At 40.8% G+C, this 19,402-nt stretch overlaps 1 protein-coding gene across 3 annotated transcripts in view; it reads right to left on the bottom strand.

Moving 5' to 3' along the window:
• DOK7 (docking protein 7) overlaps positions 1 to 17,570 on the bottom strand; it is a 63,030-nt gene extending 45,460 nt beyond the window's left edge. For 2 of the 3 annotated variants that reach the window (XM_065660163.1, XM_065660179.1), the window contains exons 1-5: positions 17,410 to 17,570; positions 17,215 to 17,260; positions 14,747 to 14,992; positions 10,675 to 10,875; positions 4,368 to 4,487 (exon numbers count right to left, since the gene is read on the bottom strand). In XM_065660163.1, the coding sequence (XP_065516235.1) occupies positions 4,368 to 4,487; positions 10,675 to 10,875; positions 14,747 to 14,992; positions 17,215 to 17,260; positions 17,410 to 17,463 (667 nt within the window). In that variant the 5' untranslated portion in view covers positions 17,464 to 17,570. The remainder of the gene's footprint in view (positions 1 to 4,367; positions 4,488 to 10,674; positions 10,876 to 14,746; positions 14,993 to 17,214; positions 17,261 to 17,409) is intronic. The other variant, XM_065660170.1, reaches the window with a different exon arrangement.
• Between the last annotated feature and the right edge of the window lie 1,832 nt (positions 17,571 to 19,402).

A 19,402-nucleotide genomic window follows, 5' to 3' on the forward strand; every position in this document is an offset into this window, starting at 1 on the left:
GTGTGTTATCATTTTCCAAAGAAAAATGGATCCCTTGCTATGAAAAACCATCTTTCATGTGAGGCATTCATTGAAATCTTAAGAATTTGCTGCTTTAGGGACAAAGGGGAAGGATTACATCAAATGTGGCTGGACTTAAAATGCCTTTGATTGTGATTTTATTTTTATATTACGTTGGTGGATATTCATTATAGCCACATCAGCTGCTCACTGTGGGAGATTTTGGATACTTTGGTAACATACAAATAAAGTGTCACAGTAATTCAAAGCACCAGGGTTGTTTAGTAAGCACCTGTCAGGAAAATGTGTTGTATCAAGTTGAGTCAGCAACTACCCAAGATATGCTTGATTATATGCATCTTTAAAATGCAACATTGGTTAATTACTTCATTAAACAAAGATAAGTTAGGCTGAACATCTGTCCTTTCTTTGTATCTTTGTAAGCACATTTGCAAATCAGGCCTGGATCCTCACCTTCATGCTAACATCTCCACACCTTGTAAGATGGAGGAATAAAAAGATGTCCTAAAAACCTGAGGAGGATTTGCTTGGTACAGATACTGCAGAAGGCAGCCACAGAACTGTCTTGCAATGGCCAAAGCTATATCAAGCTTCAACAAAAAGAAAGAGCATCAGGTAGATCCTCAGCAAGCAGCACTGCACACTCCAGTCAGTCACAAAGCAGCCTGAAACAGCTTCCAGAATTAAGAGAGAGCATCCAGACTACCATGATTACACCTGGGGTCTTTCCAGCCTGCAGGACTAGACTGTCCCATAGCCTTAGATTTAGAGAATGCTGGTCTCCCCATTAATCAAAAATATCACTGATCGCCTGTTGGGTCTTTGCTGTGTTCATGTTTGGTGTTCAAGATGAATTTTGCTAGTGAAAAGAAGGAGTTCAACACACATCTGATACACAAACATTTGTCAGATAATATGCATGCAAATTCAGTACAGATTGCAAACTATGCAATCAGTGTTCATGACTATGTCAATACCTAGACTTCTGTCAAGACAAGAACATGAAATTCTCTGGTCTAGTTTCTAAATATCTTCTCAAAAGAAAAAGAGACTATGCAAGCAGCCAATATCTTCCAAATAGTAGCTGGGGAAAACAAGCCATCCAAACACATCCTATCACTCATTGGAGTCCTTTATTTAAAACACTACATTGCCTAAAAACATCTACAGATACCCACACTACCTTTGCATTCCCACTCAATGCCATATGTCTTAAATTTGAGACCTAATCATGACAGCCTTTAACAACAAAAAACCTCCAACCTGCTAATGGTTCTCACAACGGGAGTATTTTGGTGCAATTTGGCAGAACTAATGAACTCCCCAAAGAAGTACCACGCAGTAGTATATCATAACACATCTAATGTTCTTTTTCTTCTCCATTTAATTTTAGATGTACACATAATAGAAATCTTTTTTATCATGAGAATATTCATAATCATTTTATACCATTCCCAAAAAGTCAGAGAATTATTCAGGTTGGAAGGGATGTCAGTAGTTCTCTAGTCTAAACTGTTGCTTAAAGCAGGTCAGCTAAGAGAGATTAGACCAGATAGCTTTCAATAATCAGTCAAGTTTGAATTCCACTGCACAGTATTTTCATTACATATTTGATACAATACATAATAAAATACATATAGTGTTCATATATCTATGTTACACCAGGTTTTATGGGAGTAAGTATATTTTTCAAAACTACAATCCAGAAAAGATATGAATATTTTACTCGAGTAAACATCCCTTGCACTTGCAGTTTACAAACTCTTCTTAGATACTGTGCATTTTGCATTTGTTCAAAGAATCACTTTGGCAAGTAAAAGTAAGAAAGAAAACCAGTCATTTTTTAGTCTTCTTCAAACCTGTCTTGACCATTTCCTATTAATTTCATGCTAACACCTGAATATTTCAGCACTCCATTTAACCATACGGTTGAACGGTTTGCATATGAAGCCACTGGGTTCATTAATTACCCTTCTTCCAAAGGCAGAGTAAGCAGACGTTGACTGCATAATCTCACTAGATTATAATTGTGTTGTGTACATTGGTGTCTAAGAACACTATCAATGTGACATTTCATCACCGCATTACATACTTTTCTCTGTACAGCTGCCTTTTGTGTGGCTTTTTCCTTTCTTGAAAATACCTAAGAGTTACTCAAGCATATTTCCTGTTTATGTTGGAAAGGTACAGGCAACAGCAAGAAGCCAAATTCAAATAGCAAACTGTGGAGGGAAGGCCACTTCCTACAAAAGCTTTTGAATTACACAAAAGCAGAACACAGCATATATAAAGCCCAGTCGAGGCTGTGTAACATTCTTCTCTGCAGTAAGAATGAATAACAACACTGAGTTTTGATCTAGTTACCAGAGGTGTGCAGATGATTAATCTATTTAATAACTAACCTTTTCAAAAGGTTAGGCAAATTTCAATACTCTTGCCAGATACAGTATGTAGCTGGTAGAGACCCGACCTTTTCAAGCAATACACTACATTCTGTGTAATAGCATACTTGGTAAGGAAAATTACTTTATGGATGATTCACTACTATTGTACACTTGCATATGCCTTAAACAGCTCTGTGCAAGCTTCTGCATGGGAATAAATGAAGCAGAACTTAAAAAATACAATTTTCCTGTGAAGGGACATGCGGGTAGCAAGAAACTAGGGGAGACAGGTAAAGATAGAAGGAAATGTAAGCTAGAGAGGTCAAAGTAGCTTGGAAAAAGCAGCCTGCAAGAATGTGAGCACAGTTCCCTACAGAATACTGCTCCTGCCAGTAAAACAAAGTGTTTCCTGTCAGGGAAGAAAAGTGAAATCAAGTGGCTGAGTCTATCTTCACCTCATTTTAGCAGCAAGTCCATCGAGCACAGAAGACAAAAGAAAAAGACTTCAGAAAAGAGGTTTTCCCTTACAAACCCCACCAAATCACCCCCAGGATATTCCAAATCCACTTTAGGCACTTTAGTGAGGTCGGAGTTTGTAAAGAGGAAAGGGAACGTAGTATGTGGCTATGTATAACAACCCACAAATGCCAGAGTTGATAACCAAGATGTGAAAGCACATTTATTTCTACATGCCTCTTAAAAAAAATTTTCAAAGAACATGCCATCTAAAATGAAAATTTTAAAAATAATAATAAAAGCAGAATAGTTAGTTGCAGGCTTAATTTTTCTAGACAAATTTTTGTTAAATGACAAATCTAGGCGTTGTATATGTGTAATACACTTTCAGATACGCAGAAAAACGTGTTCAATAGCAGAGCTTTAAGTACCTGTCCTGCTCTTTTGGGCTTCTGTCACTGGGTTTTTGTTGTTTGCTTTTTTAACAACTCCAATTACTTGAACGCAAATGCAGATCATCATATGAGGTTTTACTGCCTACTATTATGCTTACTTTATTTACTTTGGTGTTACAGCTATGGGAAAGAAGAGATGAACTGAGCCTTACATTTAGCTTAACTAACTTCTCATGATTATTTTCACAAGCTTTGCATCCAGATCTAATTTTTCCCATCACGTTTCCTTCCTGCAATGATCTTCATCTGATAACATTATTAAAACTCTGACAAACTCCTATTAATTGTCTAACACTTAAACAAAAAATAAGTATTTCCCACAAATCCCACCTCATCCTTCGCCATTCTTGCTGCCTATTCCCACTATAACCCAATGACAATTCACAGATATTTTTCTGTACTCTCATTTTGACATTCTTGCCCTGTTTGACACAGTCATTCTGACCCAATACTATATTTCCTCATCTGCTAAAGCCAAAAGGCAACAGGGCTTACTGTGATGCCATCAAATTCGCCCTCTAGACATTACAGCACATGCAGCATTTACCATGAAATAGGAAAAGGAATTTAGTCCTTGCACATCAGAAAAGAAACTCATGCAGCAAAACTGAAATGTGATGTGGAGGCCTGAAAGGTTTCTGAGGTTGGCAAGACTTCATTCTAAATGTTTCAGACAAATTCAAAATGTCCTAGAAATTAGTTTTCCATTAAACTACCAAAATAGTAATGCAGACATGGATCCAAGTTGAACTATGTAAATTTAAAACTAGAGGTTAAGGCTCCTTTCAATCCAAAGTGCCATATTTTAGTACTGTTAAATAAGAGAAGGGTAAAGTTAACAAGATCACCAGGAACATGAATGAGCCAGAGCACCAGGAGGGAACTGGGTACATTCAACTGATAAATCTATACTGTGACATTTCAGAATGAAAACCACTTTGCAGTTTCTACACCATTAGTGTCTGCAAGCTGTTCTTACAATCACAACAATAAAGTGCTAGACATGGCAAGTGCCTGCTTTGCTCAGTTACTCTATACTTCCTATATTAACCTGGTAGGACTGGACGCAAACCAAAAGGGCCCTTCGTCGGGGAGATGCCACGGACGATACAGTCGAACAGAAAGCTGATCTGCTCTCCTTCAGCACAAGAAAGGAAAAAAACACCAGCCCCTGCAAGAAAGCAGAACATAAATACGTGTTTTTCACTTTGATACATCAGAAATATATTTAGATGATGCTATTTATAATATAGCACAGTATTAAGTGCAAGCCATGAGAAGACATCTACAAGACCTTATCCAAAGTAAAGTTAGAAAAAAACCTCAGATCAGCACACATGTACCATATCACAAACATACACATAAATTCAATAGCTACCTAATATTTTACACTAATTTTCTGAGATTCAGGCACTTAGAGCAATGCTGAAATACGAGCCATATTCTCAACACCCATCTGAGTCTTTTATTCTTCTATACCCTTAAAATTTTATAGAGCAAATCTTAGCTATGAAATAGTCAGGGATACTTAAAGTGTCTTTATCAAAATGAACCAAGGTATTTTTACTTTTACCCAGTTTAAACAGAGAGCAGCTTTTTATATCCCAATGGATTAGGATTTGGTTATATTGCTGGATTATAGTATAAATTTTCCTAGACTAAGTCCTATGTGTCTATTATTAACAGAATGTAACAGAACTCCACAGGTTGTCATCAGATCTTTACCCTTTGCTCTATTCTGATATTTTGCTTTCCATTCATTAAGAATAGCCCCAAGCAAAATTAGAATGAGAATCACTACATAAACAAACAAGTTCTGAGCTGCATGATATATGGCTACATGGACAACACACAAGACTAGAAGTGCTCCACAGAACACTTTGAGAATTGCCAGTCGAAATATTACTCATATGAGGAAATTAAAAAATAAATCTTAAAACATCAGGCAAAAGACCACCCATGCACACCAGAAAACCACAACAGCAAATCTCAGACCTGCAGAAGGCTTTTGCTTATTGTTTTCTTAGGGACCTGGGCCCCTAATCTGGACATAAATTTCCCTTCTGCAAGTCTCTAGCCAATTCCGAGTTGCGATTGCTTTCTTGACAATTTTAGTCACATATATGTCCTGTAGCATCCAACAGGATATTCACATTTTACTTAAGCAATGGATACACTTTTGACTACTTGACTAAGGGTTATGGATTCAGACAAAGGGGACAGTAAAGAGTGGACCACAAACCAAAATAATTATTTTAGTAAATTAGATATAACCAGCAAGCTGTAAACTGACCACTCTAGGAAAAGTGTATTTTGGTCAACAGTCTTTTTTGTCGTTCTTAATTTATGTCCCATCTAAATCTTTTTCTGCTCCACTTAAATCTGTTCAAGACAACATTGTTAGCAACATCTTAGTAACCTGATTTGTCACTACACCACATCGGATTCCTCTTCAGATCTTACTGATCAAAACTTCTTCAGCCGAAGAAATGGAAATCTTGTTCTTGAAACAGTTTATTTCATTTGATGAACTGCTGGAAATTTAGCAGTCTGGTAAAAGTTAAATTTATACTTGAGGGCTGGCTTGCCAGTCATTTCTAGAGAACAAGGTCTCAAACGTATTACTTGAGACTCAGAATAGACAAATATTAAAATGCTGAGGTATGTTTAGGCGGTTGCAAAGATGAGCACGCACAGGATCATGAGATGAAAACCAGAGTAAAGCCTAGTTAACTCTGCACTTCTCTGGCATTGTTTCTTAGTACTGTTTTTAAAAACAAGTTTGCCCCACTTTTCCTCATGGCACATATACATGCCCTGGCTTCAGGATCAAAGACCTAGGAGATTACAACAGTAATTGTGCAGTCTGACAGGTATGAATGTTTCTGGTGGTGACTCACTCTCAGTCTAGTCCCATTTCACCTGCCCAAGAGATGCCAAAGAGTCAGAGAACACTGCATTAGAAAAAGCTAAGTGCAAAGCACGTATTCAGGAATGATTTGAAATTCAGTTCTTGCTTTGAGCTGCCTTCTCCTCCCTTCACAGAGTAGAGGGAGTCTGGGGAAACCAGTTTGCCTCATCCTAGATGGTATGACTCCTCTCCCATGAATCACACTGATGCCAGAAGCCATGCCTTCCTTGAGGCAGCAGGGCACACAAGGCTTTGATGGACTCTGAATATGACCTTCCCATTCCATGCGCAATAAGTAAGCAAGATACAGAGACATGACAGAGGACATTCGTATCTCAAGGGCAATGATATACTGTGTGGCTTGATAATTCAGCAGAATCCCACATATCCATGTTACCACTCAGGAAAAGAGCATTCCTTAGATATTTCTGTCATAAAGAGTATGTCTGGACCACTTTGTTCTTTTATCACTACTGTCAAGAGTCTTACTTAAACTTTTAAGAGGCTATACAAGCTTTTGACTTTAATGGAAACAAAAAAGTAAACGTATGTGTACAAGCTGGCTGCTTAACTCAAGGGATAATTTCTGCAAAGAACTATCAAATATTTGGAAATCCCAAGAAGAAATGTGATGGATTTATAAACTAGTGCAAACAGTGACTGCACATGTGCACATGGATACAAGTCCAATATACACGTATGCATAAAGTATTTATTTGTAGATTCTATTATTCACGCGATCACCACAGTTGCTGATCAACTCACAGGAAACATCCTCGTTCTTGTTTTGCTAGCTAGAACTAGATTGCAAGCCAAAGAAGCTTGGGGGTCCTTGTAAAACACATATGAATAGGTAAAGCTTAACTATGTTTTAAAAGCTTATATAAAATCCATCAGTTACATGTCTGCTTTCTTACTAGAAATTAGACATATCAGTCATGTGCTGGAACAGATTTGGTGAAGAAGCATTTGGGAGCAGAGGAATATGTGGTATGCATCACTGTAATACCATGCAGCTGTTTACTAGACCAAAGAGCTCACTCACTCACTCTCATCATAGGATAAGAGATTTGGTTAGAAGCAGCCTGCAACCACTTGCATAAGGCTGAAACACTAAGCCTCTGTGGCAGTCAGCAATAAGCATTGTACAGTCTCCTGAACATTCAAGAGAAGTTGCCAATTTCATAAGGCTTTCAAGTATTATTAAAACTTGTCAATGGTTTGTTTTAATTCATCGTATTAAAAAAGCAAACCCATAGGCAATCACATCGTCAAAAGGCACAATAACCAAAAATTCCTTCAAATTCTGTACTGTGTGTGAAAGCAGAGAGAAAGAGTCAGTCCACTCCCGTGAATTATTCCTCCTAACAGGTGCCAGGCAATGCTAGAGCTTGAAGTCTTTTAGCTACAGGGCAAGTTCAAACCATGGCAGTTCAGTTCATGGTAATCATCATGTTGTCAAACCAGAATCTCTCAATCCTGGCCTCATGCAGTCCCCTTTAGAAGGTATCTCTGGCTACCTTTCTCTCTGGTGAAAATTACAGCTGGTGTTCCTATTATTGCCAGCTAAGACGTGGCCATGACTACTAAAAAGAAGATAAGAATGTCTGTTGCCTGCAGTAGGTCTAAGTAACATAAAGAAAAATACATGTGCATAAATAGAAATTTTTACCTATGCAGCCCAGAATCTTTCCAGAAATTCAGACATTGCCCCAGTTCAACCACTTTGACTGTTTCTTATTTTCAAATAAATTCCCATTCGTTACAGGTTTCCTCATCTCCTCCTTTGGCCCTCTCAGATATGCTGGTAGCCACTTCCACTATTTCAGAATGACTTTTAAGAGCCACTTGCAGAAGTCTTAGAAAGCAGAAAGCATCTAATTTCACCAAAAATAAAAATAAAGAAAATAAATAAAAAAAAAAAAATCACAGAAATAGTCCTGCTTATCCTGCAAATAACAGCAGCATCATTTGCTCTTTCAAAGGGCACCACAGGTCCTCCAAGTTCCTCTCTTCTAGGAGATGCTGTTAGAAAACATGAGGCAGCTTCAAACTGCTAATGGAAGCTAATACTGAAGTACTCGAACATTAGAGAGCCTGAATTCTCACACTGTTAACATGCCCTTTTATTACCCTACTTGAATTTTTTCACACTAACCTCCAGGTCAAGATTCTCCTGGCAACTGGTCTCTCTAATTGAGAGTAGTGCACTCGAACTGAGTTAGCAACTTAGGAAAGTGAAAGGCTCCTTTTTTCCAGCCCATTTGTCTAAGTAAACCTCTTAATTAACTCCTAGGCTCAGATGCCAGGCTTTTTTGCAAGTGGTATGTGTGACTGAGCTGCAGCTAGAGGAGCTGGGGGCAGAGAGAGCCAAATTTGCAGCTGTCAGGAGCAGAAGAAAGTATTCTTACCTCTAACAGTACAATTTCGATGTTAAGACAAGTTCAAAATGTAAACGCGCTTTTTTGTATTTAAGAGTAAACTAGTGTTCAATGTCTTGAAAATGCACCTAGTTTAATGTTTGAAATCCCAGCATAATCTCAGATGGTTTCCTTCTGCCTGGATTGAGCACCATTGGAGTTGTACAAAACCTATACCGAGCAACTAATGGTAAATATAATTAAGCATTTTATATTTATGAAAAATCTAGTGAAGAAGCAAGGAATAGAAAGCTAAAACAGATTTCATATCCTTTAAGACATGACTTCTACCACAGAAATTTCCAAAATTAAGCTGTGCTTCTGTCTGGGGCTTCAGGGTTTTTTTATGGAGAGGAAAGGCAATCCAACCACAAGATTATCAGTTCCTTTTAGTATGGTATTTATTACAGTGGTATTTCAAACTCCACTTCACTAATCCTCTGCGTTCAGAGTTTCACAAGAAGAATGCATGCAAAAATATAGTCTCACCAATAGAAAGTAATAGAAATATGAGTCCATTTCCAAGGTGCTGAATGGGACTGGCCAGTATAGATTTACAAAAGCGAGATAATGCCTAACCAGTCGGACAGTCTTTGTTAAAATGACTGGTTTGGTGAATGAATATTATTCACTGACTTTAGCAAGGAATTCAGCACCATCTCCTATAATATATTCGTTGACAGACAAATCAAGTACAGACCCGATAAGAGAACAGTGGAGTAGACTGAAGACTGGCTGAAGTGCCAGGCTGAAAGGGTTATGATGAGCAATGCAAAGACAAGCTGGAGCCCTGTTTTTCTTTTTTAAGAGAAAACTGATTATTCTCACAAGCTATAACACATTCCTTCAAATAGTGGAAAACCTTCTTTAACCCTAACCTCTGAATTAGGCAGGGAAAGATTTGAACCCAAATCTTCCACATTGAAAAGTGTCTTAAATCGGGAATCAGGATATAACAGTTGAGTCTATACTTACAATCTTCGTAACTCAGGTCTGTAATTTTCGACCAACAAAATAAAACCTCCTAGGGTAAAACAGTCAAAATAATTTCATTACCATCTTCCCTAAATCTGGCCACGAGTCCCATGGCAGAATATCTTTGGATTCTTAAATCTTTTACTTTTTCGGTTTGGTAATTGAAGAAATCCACTATTTCCACATTTCAATATGCAAGTCAAGCAATTTTACATCTACACTGCCAATCTGCATACCCAGTTGCACTCAGAGCTCATCAATTCAGCATGGCTTCAAACTTTTGAAGTTAAAACCTTGCTTTCTAATGATTTATATGATATTATACCAAGGCACTAATTATCTTTCCTTTCTAACTCTTGCATAATTCTTTGTGTTTATCTGAAGTGAGAGGGTGAGCTAAACTGGACATTGGAACAAGAAATTACTCCACCTCTAAATATACATCTTAGCTATTAGGGTACAGAAATTAGCTTCAGCTTGCTTGCTTGCTTGCTTTCATTTAGACCCCATAAATCTCATGGTCCCATAAAGTGACAAACCTACTAACAGAGAAAGGAACAGACAGAAGTTCCTAACTTTTGAGAACTAAAAGTGCTCTATGGGATTTAGACATTTGCCTTTGCACAATGAGAGCCTTGATGCCGCCTGTAACCTCAAAGCTCTGTGTCATTTTCCCTCTGCAAACAACACAACAGTTGATCACAATTTAAGAATATGAACATTAAACCATTCTTCTTTATGTTCTGCACGACAGAAGCCATAAAATTTCATTCCCTTGTTTTTGCTCTGCGTCCAAGAGCAATAGGTGGCTGAACACCTGAAGAGCCGCAGGGCAGTGTTCAGTCAGGATTCCACATAGTCACATTTTTACTGAACATTAGGGTTGAAGCCTGCAGAAATTTGCTCAGTAGAACAGATCCTCTGGAAAGAGGCTGCCTGTATGGCAAAGCAGTACAGCTGGTTCTGCAATCTCCACTTGGAATGAGACTAGCATTTACATTTCTACATGAGGTTTAAACATCTTTTAGAAGACAAGTTCCACTTGTACTTACAGAAGCCGCACCTGGTACCCCCTTCAAAGATGAATCCATTTGGGACAGCTCCATACCGACGCAGATCTGAAAGCTTCCATTGCCCCATGACACTAGGAGGAACATCTTTTACAAGGACGAGAATGTCATTGCAGAAATGCAGGGTAGCAGGCCCACTCTCTAGTTTAGTGCCAGGTGCTACAAAAACTTGAAATCTATGAACTATCAGATAAGGAAGAAAAAGAATATTACTATGGAAAACAGAAGGAAGGTACCATGACTTACGTGATGTAAGTCATCCTATTCATCTGTGGTATGTGGACCAACCCCTGCCCACACCATGAGACTAGTATAAAGATTCTAAGCGGAGCCCAAACAGCCACGTATGAGTAGCTATAAACTCATTACTCTCTATTATGGCAGTTTGGGCAGTCCCAAACTGCCATAATTTATACATTAAAAAATACATACATATATACATATACACACATAAATACATATATATACACACATAAAATTATTAATTTATCCTAACTCAGGCTATTCCCCATCCCAAATTAGTCAGCTATCCAGCCAACACTTCAGTTACCTCTTCCATCCTTCCATCACCACATGGGTTTCTTTCTTTCTCCTTCTCTAAACAGCCTATGCCCTTCCTTTTCTAAGTGCATGCACACACACACAACACAGTGCCCAAGGAGCCCAAAAGCCAAGGTTCAAAGTAGTAGGCAAGTTCTAACCAGAGCTCTGTCACTGACTCATTTGCAGCCTTTAATAAACAGCTTCATTCCTTCCCTAGCAGTAAAATAGGGAAAAATTACATTTTCCCACCTTTGAATCTTTTGGGAGTTGGTAATGGTAGATGCCCAGACATTTAAAATTACTAGGAAAGTAAATGATTCATAGGTAATAAGCACTGCTAGATGTCAGTTAATTCTTCATATTTCACAGCATAAACTTCAAAAGACTGGAGAAGAAATGGAAATACCCCTCTCATCCAAGTTTACAAAATTCAGACTCAAATCCCAGCTCCAATATCCTCTATATTGCAAGAGTCTTTGCCTAAAGTAACAACTGCTCTAGGCTGGTCTCCCACCTTCTCCTCCAAAGCTATTGCATTCTGAATTATAAGCTATCGGGTACACTTCAAAGGCTCAAATCTCACAGTGTTTCAAAAGGAGCAGTTTCAGTGAGCAGGCACTTAATTCTCAAACAACTGTTTTGGCCTTCACTACTCCTCCAGTTTCTTTTCTCGTAATTAGACAATAAAAAGAAAACCAAAAACATGTCTTGGCACAGAGAAGCATCAGGACTGTTACATTTTCAGTCAGAGGCTTTTGGTGGAGCGTTTATCAAGAAGCACAAAGATTTAGCTTTTGGTTATCCCTCAGAGATCATACAAACAGCTACCTGCCTGTGAAATCTACAGGGTAAACTTCCAGGTAGTCTCACTTATTACAACCACCCTTCCCTGTTTCTTGCCCATACTTCTTCAAGCATCATGAATTTCAGCTAGGTCCAAGTCCTGCTTCTCATCTAAACACTTGCTACATTCTTAGTTACCATCTTAGCTGTAAGTCAACTCCTCATCTATGACGTGCATTAGATAAGTTCCCTAAGGCTCCAGCAGAATTAGCCGCAAAGTCATTCGAGTGAAATGTGCAAGGAGACAGAGATAGCTCTAACTAACCACAGCTCTACTTACAGCTTTGCCAGTAGTATTGCTAGGGAGCAAATCAGTAGTCACACAATGTCCCCTTTTGGGCACACAGTTGTTACACAACCTGCTTAAACATAAACTATGAAGAAGATATCAAAACCATCATGATGAATAACATTCAGTAAAGAATCTGATATCATTTCCAACCCCTCTGCTCAGCACTTCACTGGCAATTAAACCACAGGAGCAGAAGCATCAGTGTTCTTTCTGCCTTGTAAATGAGGAATGAAGTACACTCTTCACACAATCAGTTGCAAGTTACAACAGCTGCTAAAAACAAAGAGCTGCAGCTCAGATTCTAGACCACTGTTAAAAAACCAGCATATCCAAATCTAGAGCCAAAGTCAAAGGAAAAAAAACCAACCAACAGATCTGGACATGAAGCTTTGGCCGTATGCTGCTTTCTTTGTAAATAGGGGTTTTTTTCAGTTTGTCCCAACCATCCACTTCTCCTTCTCTGAATAAATAATGAATAAGATAAAAAGCTGAATATGTCCATGAATAAAAGGTACTATTTAAGCTCCTAATTTCCTTTAGCTCCTCACAGCTAATCACTGATCTGCAGTATGCTAACTTCCTCAGGATGAGTTTGGGCTCAAGCCTTCTTCTCACACCTGATCTATCCCTCAACTCGCTTAATCCCAGTGGTTTTTCTAATCCTGGTCCTTTTATTCCAGGAATAACATCCACCTCATCTACTAAAAGCAGATGGAAAAGACAAGGAACTCCGGTGCAAATGCCTCCATTCCATTCTGGGGTCTTCATTCAAGAACACGAACAACTCCTTTACTCCTTTCCCTCTTTTTTTTTTTTTTTTTGCTTCCCAGACTCTGAGCTCATCTGTCCATGGTCTATTTTTATCATCCAGCAACCTTACTTCCAAGGCACGCCAAGGCGACCTGACTGCGCTTCAAGAAAATACACCAGTCACCATCCTCTCTTCATCTAAGATTCCATTCTTTTCTACTTCTTCCTGCTCAAACCCGACTCACTTTAATTTGGCTTCTTTCTCCTAGCTGAACCTGCACTCAAAGATGAAATCCTGGAACAAATTTCTGTACTCTGCTCTATCGTCCTTCCCCTGAGCTTTTTTGAAATTGATGTTCTACAAATTATTGCCAATTCAACCAATTATACTTGGTTTCTTTCTTCTTCATTTCTTCACCTCCACATACGTTCTCTCCCACTACATCTTTACTTCATGGCTACACACATCACCATCCGATAGACTGTATTCCTACCTCACTTTCCTTTAAAAACAGAAAGCAAACATCTTTGCTGCTGCTACACTGTCTCCTATCACAACCAGCCTGAGATTAAATACTCTCTCCATCCCACCACTGCATCAGTGCAAGATCATGAAAGCCAGACCTACCCTTTCAAATTCAAATTCTCCTTCAGATTTTAGGACAAGTGTATGCTGCAAATAGATCCTAAATCCAGTAAAGAAACAGAACCGGAATACAACACAGCTCCATCAAAGTGTATCAACTACTCCAGCTACTTGTGCCTGTATTGTTCAGAAACTGTCTCTAACCTTCCCCTTTATGCAAGGCTTCATATTTGACAGCCCCAAGTGGTTCACCCATACATCTCTCTTGCAATACTTCTATTTTTCATTACTGTAAAATTCCCACCATCTTTCTATGTATGTACTGCAAAGGAATGAGTCCAGCAATGCAACAGATGGCAAAGCATATGTAACAAATGATTAAGATGGCTAATGTGCATCTTCCCTACACCTACCCTCCTTCCCTAGTTATGACTAAACAAACGTAAGACAGATACTGTGGATTACCAATATTATCAGTCTTTGTTCACCATTGTACATTTTAGAGCTGCTACCCAAGCAAATAAAATAAAAGGATGCATAAGATTGAAGGTAGCTGGAAAGACTGTGTCTGATGACAGTCCTTATTGCAAGATGCCTCTTCCTGAAAGGGGACACCAGCAGTAATAAGCATTATAAATACAACACCTAGCAGGCAGCTCAGAAAACTAGGATTAAACTAGTCAAGTGCAACTCAGGACTCTCCTCCTTTTAATTCAGGCTCCCTCTGAAACCTGTTGTCAAAATCCCTAAGTAAATTGCAGGACCAGAAATAGAAGTCTGATCACTTTGCTTCAAAGCTACACACTTTCAGTGCCAAAATCAAAACCTAAATGCTCCCACAGTTAGCTGCCAGTACTGGGCAGTACCATGACCAAAACCTACCATAAGGGAGACCTGCTTTAAGATGCAAAGTGAAGACCAGTCTCTTCACTCTCAAATGAGTGACAGTCTGTTCCTTCATTGTTTGCATTTTAGCTATGTTTTTGTTTGCCTTTTTTCCCCCAGAAGATAAAAACAAAGCATGATAAGACAAAGGTTACCTTCCCCCAAACTGTAGCGGATTCGTACATCCCACGCATACATTGTTTCCTTGTTCTCAAATCCCAGCATCACAACTTGAGAGAGACAGATGATTGCAAGCGTGTGATTCAAGCCCTCATAGGGGAGCCCAGGATCCAAGCCACAGATGTCTTCTAAGGTCATGCTGCTCCTCTCCTTATGCCCTTTCGCTCGTTCAGATTTATCCTTGTACACAAGCATGAGCAAACAGTCTAAAAGAAGCAAAACTGTCAGAGATGATGAGGCAGAATATAGAACATAACACATTTCTCAGTGCTCCTCTTCAATACAAAGGTGGTTTACAGACTCAGGGTCAGTCTAATCAAGCCAATGCAAGAACTCAATTTCCTTTTCCCAACCCATCCCCAAGTAGTTTGCAGCCTGCTTTTAGGGAGCAAACATCCAAGGCATGTTTCAAGGGTAATCTGCAAGCTCAGAAATAAGGAGGCAAGTGACAAATCTTCCCTGTTTCACTATCCAACAATCCAGTGGTTTCTCAGAGTCTCTGGAGTGTGGGACTCATTCAATGCAGAGCATCAGAAGTTACACTACGATAGCTGTTCACGTTACCAACACTAAAGACCGAGAGGCCGGTGTCATCCGTATTTCCATCAGAACACGCTGAACCACAAATGAAATTCTTACAGTAGTTCACAGATTACTCAACTACTAAATGGCGAGCAGACTGCATTGCCAGATTGTTGGTGTCAGCTCAAGTTTCCTACTTAAATGCTACACAGTAGCCATTGCTAAATAACCATTATGTGCCACACCTTTTTGAAAGTAAAATATGTTTGTGTGTCACCATTGGGGTTTAACCGCTTCCGAGAGGCGTTTATTGCACTGTAACAATGCAGCGGAAGAGAGCAATTCAAGTGCAATGGTCCCATGGGAAACGCACATTTCAGAAGCAACCCCAAAAGACAAGAAAAAGGGGAGAGGCCTCCCCTAACTTTTGCACTCCTAACAAGAGCTCTCCTCTTCCCCCTTCTTATCACATAGCACTCGGTTGTGCAATTAATGATCAGTATCAAAGCTGCTTCATCCACAGTTTAAGCTCCCCTACACACCATAAGGGAAAAGCCCCCCGTGCACCACCTGATGAATGCTGGGGTGTGGTGCCCTGCACCCTCAGCCCAGCAAAGGATGCGCCTATCTCCAAAGAGGTGAAAAATGACCAAAAGACTGAACCCTCTGCTAGCGAAAGCAGAGCTCTTCATTGCCTAACAACTGTTTTCATCCACCTGTTGGCAAAAACAGCTGCAACGATGAGATTCGAGCATTCTGCAATACAGTTGTGTGTCTGAAGGAAGAACAGCTATGGTTTACAGACCAAGAGAAGCAAATCACTGGGGGCTTTTTCTGGTAAACCTGGCTAATTTAGCTAGGATAAAATACTGTTCTTGAGGAATAAGCCACAGGATCAGCCAGTAAGTTTTCAAGGCAAATTCCCTCATTTTCCCTCTTCAGACTTGTCTTACTTAGAAATCCAGGCCCATGTTCACATGTCTAGATACTAGCTCTAGGATCTACAGAGGCGGGGAAGTTTAACAAAGCCAGTTAAGACACAGGCATTTAAGACACTAACACACAACTGTAGCGACTCAAGTGCAGCAAGTTAGGTCTGAAGACCTTCAATTACTAAGAAATCTTTAACCTACCAGCAACAACCTAGAAAAGACACCTCAATCCATTCTGCAGCAACGCAGATTCACATTTTCTATGTGGAAAATAAATACTTTCAGGCCCAAATGTTTTCTCTGTTAGGAACAGCTAGGGAAGCCTGAAACCTACTTTTGCTTCTCCAGCAGTAAGACGCCAGCTTTGAATAACATTTTCAATTTCCCCTTCAGAAGCAGGGAAGTGATTTCTTTTTTTTTTTTTTCTTTTTTTTTTTTTAATTCGAAATGTCATTTTATTTTTAAATCTAAGTGATATTTTATGTCAAAACACTGATCAAAAATACCTACCGAGCTTACAATGCCAGCTTTTTTTACAGCCACCAATCACCCTGAAGAATAAACGGGATCCAAAACCAAAGCGCTGTGCCTTGAGAAGTCACCTTTCCCGCTGGTTTTAGTCAGCGCCTGGTATTAAACTACTCAAACCCGACACCCGGGGCACCACTGGCAGCCCGAGGGACAGCGTTACACCGGGCACTGGCCGCGGTGACTCCGGGGGGGCTCCGGCGGTAGCCGTCTCCTATTTTTGTGCGCCTGGTTCGTTGCCAGATAATTTACTGCCCGCTCCCCCGATTAAATGAGACAAAAAACAAGAGGAAAGAGCAACGACGGCTTGAGGGGAGCCCCGTCGAGGGTGGTCTCGGACGGCTGCGAACCTGGAAGGGAACCCTGTGAATTCCCTGCCCTCGGGGCCCCCAACCGCGGGCGGGGGAGGGAGGGACACCCCGGCACCTGCCTTCCCTCCCCCGGGACGGGCCCCCTCTTACCTGCCACCGGGGAGGGCTTGCGCAGCACCAGCCACCTACTCTTCCACTGCAACGAGAGGCAAAAGGAGAGGGTTAGCCAGGGCCGGAGGAGGGAAGAGCGAGCTCTCTCCCTTCCTGGGGAGGGGGCTGTCGATGGGGGACCCTCGGCCCCAACCCGCTTCGGGGCCGGGCCGAAGGGGCGCTGCGAGCAGGGACCTTTTTTCCATCTCTCAACTTGACGTGACCCTCCACCAGCACGGAATCCGTCATCTTCAGTCATGATTCCGGACAGCTGCGCCCGGCTCGCTGCTCCCTCCCCGCGCTCTGGACCAGGGGTCACTTTCAAAATAGCTTTATTAGGTCCCCGCACAGGCACAGGGAGCGACGCGGGCGAGCGGCCAGCGCGGCCCTGCCCTCCTCGGCGCCCCCGGCCCCACCGGGCAGTGCGGCGGGCAGGGGACGGGGAGGCTTCTGGCTGAAGGGAGAGGGGGTCCCGGGAAGCTTTTCCCTCGTTCTTTGTTCGTTATCGTATTGCGATATTGGGGGTTGTTACTTATGACTGGTTTATCCCGCAGGGTGTCGGTAGGGGGAAGTACAAGGGGCGCACCCGGAGCTCCGCGGCCCCTCGACGGCCGCCCCGCCGACACCCTCGGGTGCGACCCTGGGGAGGCGCTGACCCCACTCCTCCGCCCTAGTCCCGCTCCGGGCTTTGCCGCTGACAGCTGAGCGGCCTGGAGGCTGCGGGAGGTGGGAAAGCCCGGACCGGATCTGTGCGCCCGCTGCCTCCGCGGAGCGGGGCCTGGCGCAGGCGGGCCGAAACACCCCCTTTCCCCCTCCCCTCTTACAATGCCCAAATTCCTGTTTCAAAACCCGTAATTACTGCTCCCCTCGCCTCCCAGAAGACATGCAGCCAACTACCCCGGATAAAAATACTCCCCTTTTTTCCCCTTTTCTTTGCAACGCAACTGTCACCAGATAACAACCCACTTGCACCAAACCCAGAGCAGCTACAATTAATAGAATAAGATGTGTTAATGATGTCCTCGGATTTATTTCAACGAGCAATGGACTAATTAGAGTCCATTATTCTAAAAATACTCCTACTGCATCTTATTTGATGGTAATTATTTCTTCAGCTTTTTTTTTTTTTTTTTATACAGCGCATTTTTCTTTCAATAGCATAATAGAAAGGGGGTTTAGATGTTTGCATTTATTTCTTCCCTTTGAGTCGGTCAGTTTGCAGGGAATAACATATAATTTAATAAAACCATTTTTAAGTGTGTTTCATAATGAATTAGGGAGGTGTTTGTTCAACTGGCTTTGCATTCAAATTCAACTTCAGTGCGTTAGGAAAAATACCAGATAAAATTTCACTAGGAAATTTAGGTTGGATTTTCATTTTAACCAAAGCTATAAACACTCAAAGGGAAGAGAAAAATACAGAGGTCGAGTTTCTATGGGGTAATGCTCCACAGAAAGCCGGGAAGCAGAAGGTGTTGGAGTGCCCCATAGGAATGTGGTCAATGTCAGGGGTGTGAGAGGTCAGGCAAGGACCTCTTGCATAACCTAGATGTTTACTTGCCCCCCTAGGCTGGCTTTATGGATTTAATACAGTGTTAGTCGCTGCACAGCAGATGCTTAAACAATGAACTTTAGTTCCACCAAATCAATGCCACAAATTAATTTTAATGCATTCAAAGTATGACAGTATTGACTGAAGATTTATCATTTAGACCTTTGAGGGCAGAAAATAGACTGTCTCACCTTATGAACATTCAATATGTTTTTAAAAATGTTATTTATTGTATTGATGTTGCTGTATACTGATACGAGCACCATAGATTTTGAAAATGGGACAGCTAAAAAGCTGTACACAACGTATCAGAAACACCAGTCTAACACCTTTCCTATCAAACAGCTGCCTTCTTTACAGCAAAAGAAGACTGAGAGAATACATATAACACACCAGATTAAAAGCATGTATAGGGGATGGGTATTAATTTCAAAGTGAAGCTGAAGTCACAGAACCGATATGGATGTCCAGAATGGCATAAGCTTTCTGTGGAAACCTGTTCCAAATGAATCCTTTCCAAAGAAGAGTAAATAGTTCCTTCATGGTGATTTAATACTTGTCTTTCAGCAGCAGGTACTGTTAGTCTTGTTGCACAGTTGCGTTCATTTTACGGAGTTAAGCAAGCCAGGCTCATAG

The sequence above is a fragment of the Lathamus discolor genome, chromosome 1, assembly GCF_037157495.1.
Source record: "Lathamus discolor isolate bLatDis1 chromosome 1, bLatDis1.hap1, whole genome shotgun sequence".
In the NCBI taxonomy this organism is placed as follows: domain Eukaryota; kingdom Metazoa; phylum Chordata; class Aves; order Psittaciformes; family Psittacidae; genus Lathamus; species Lathamus discolor.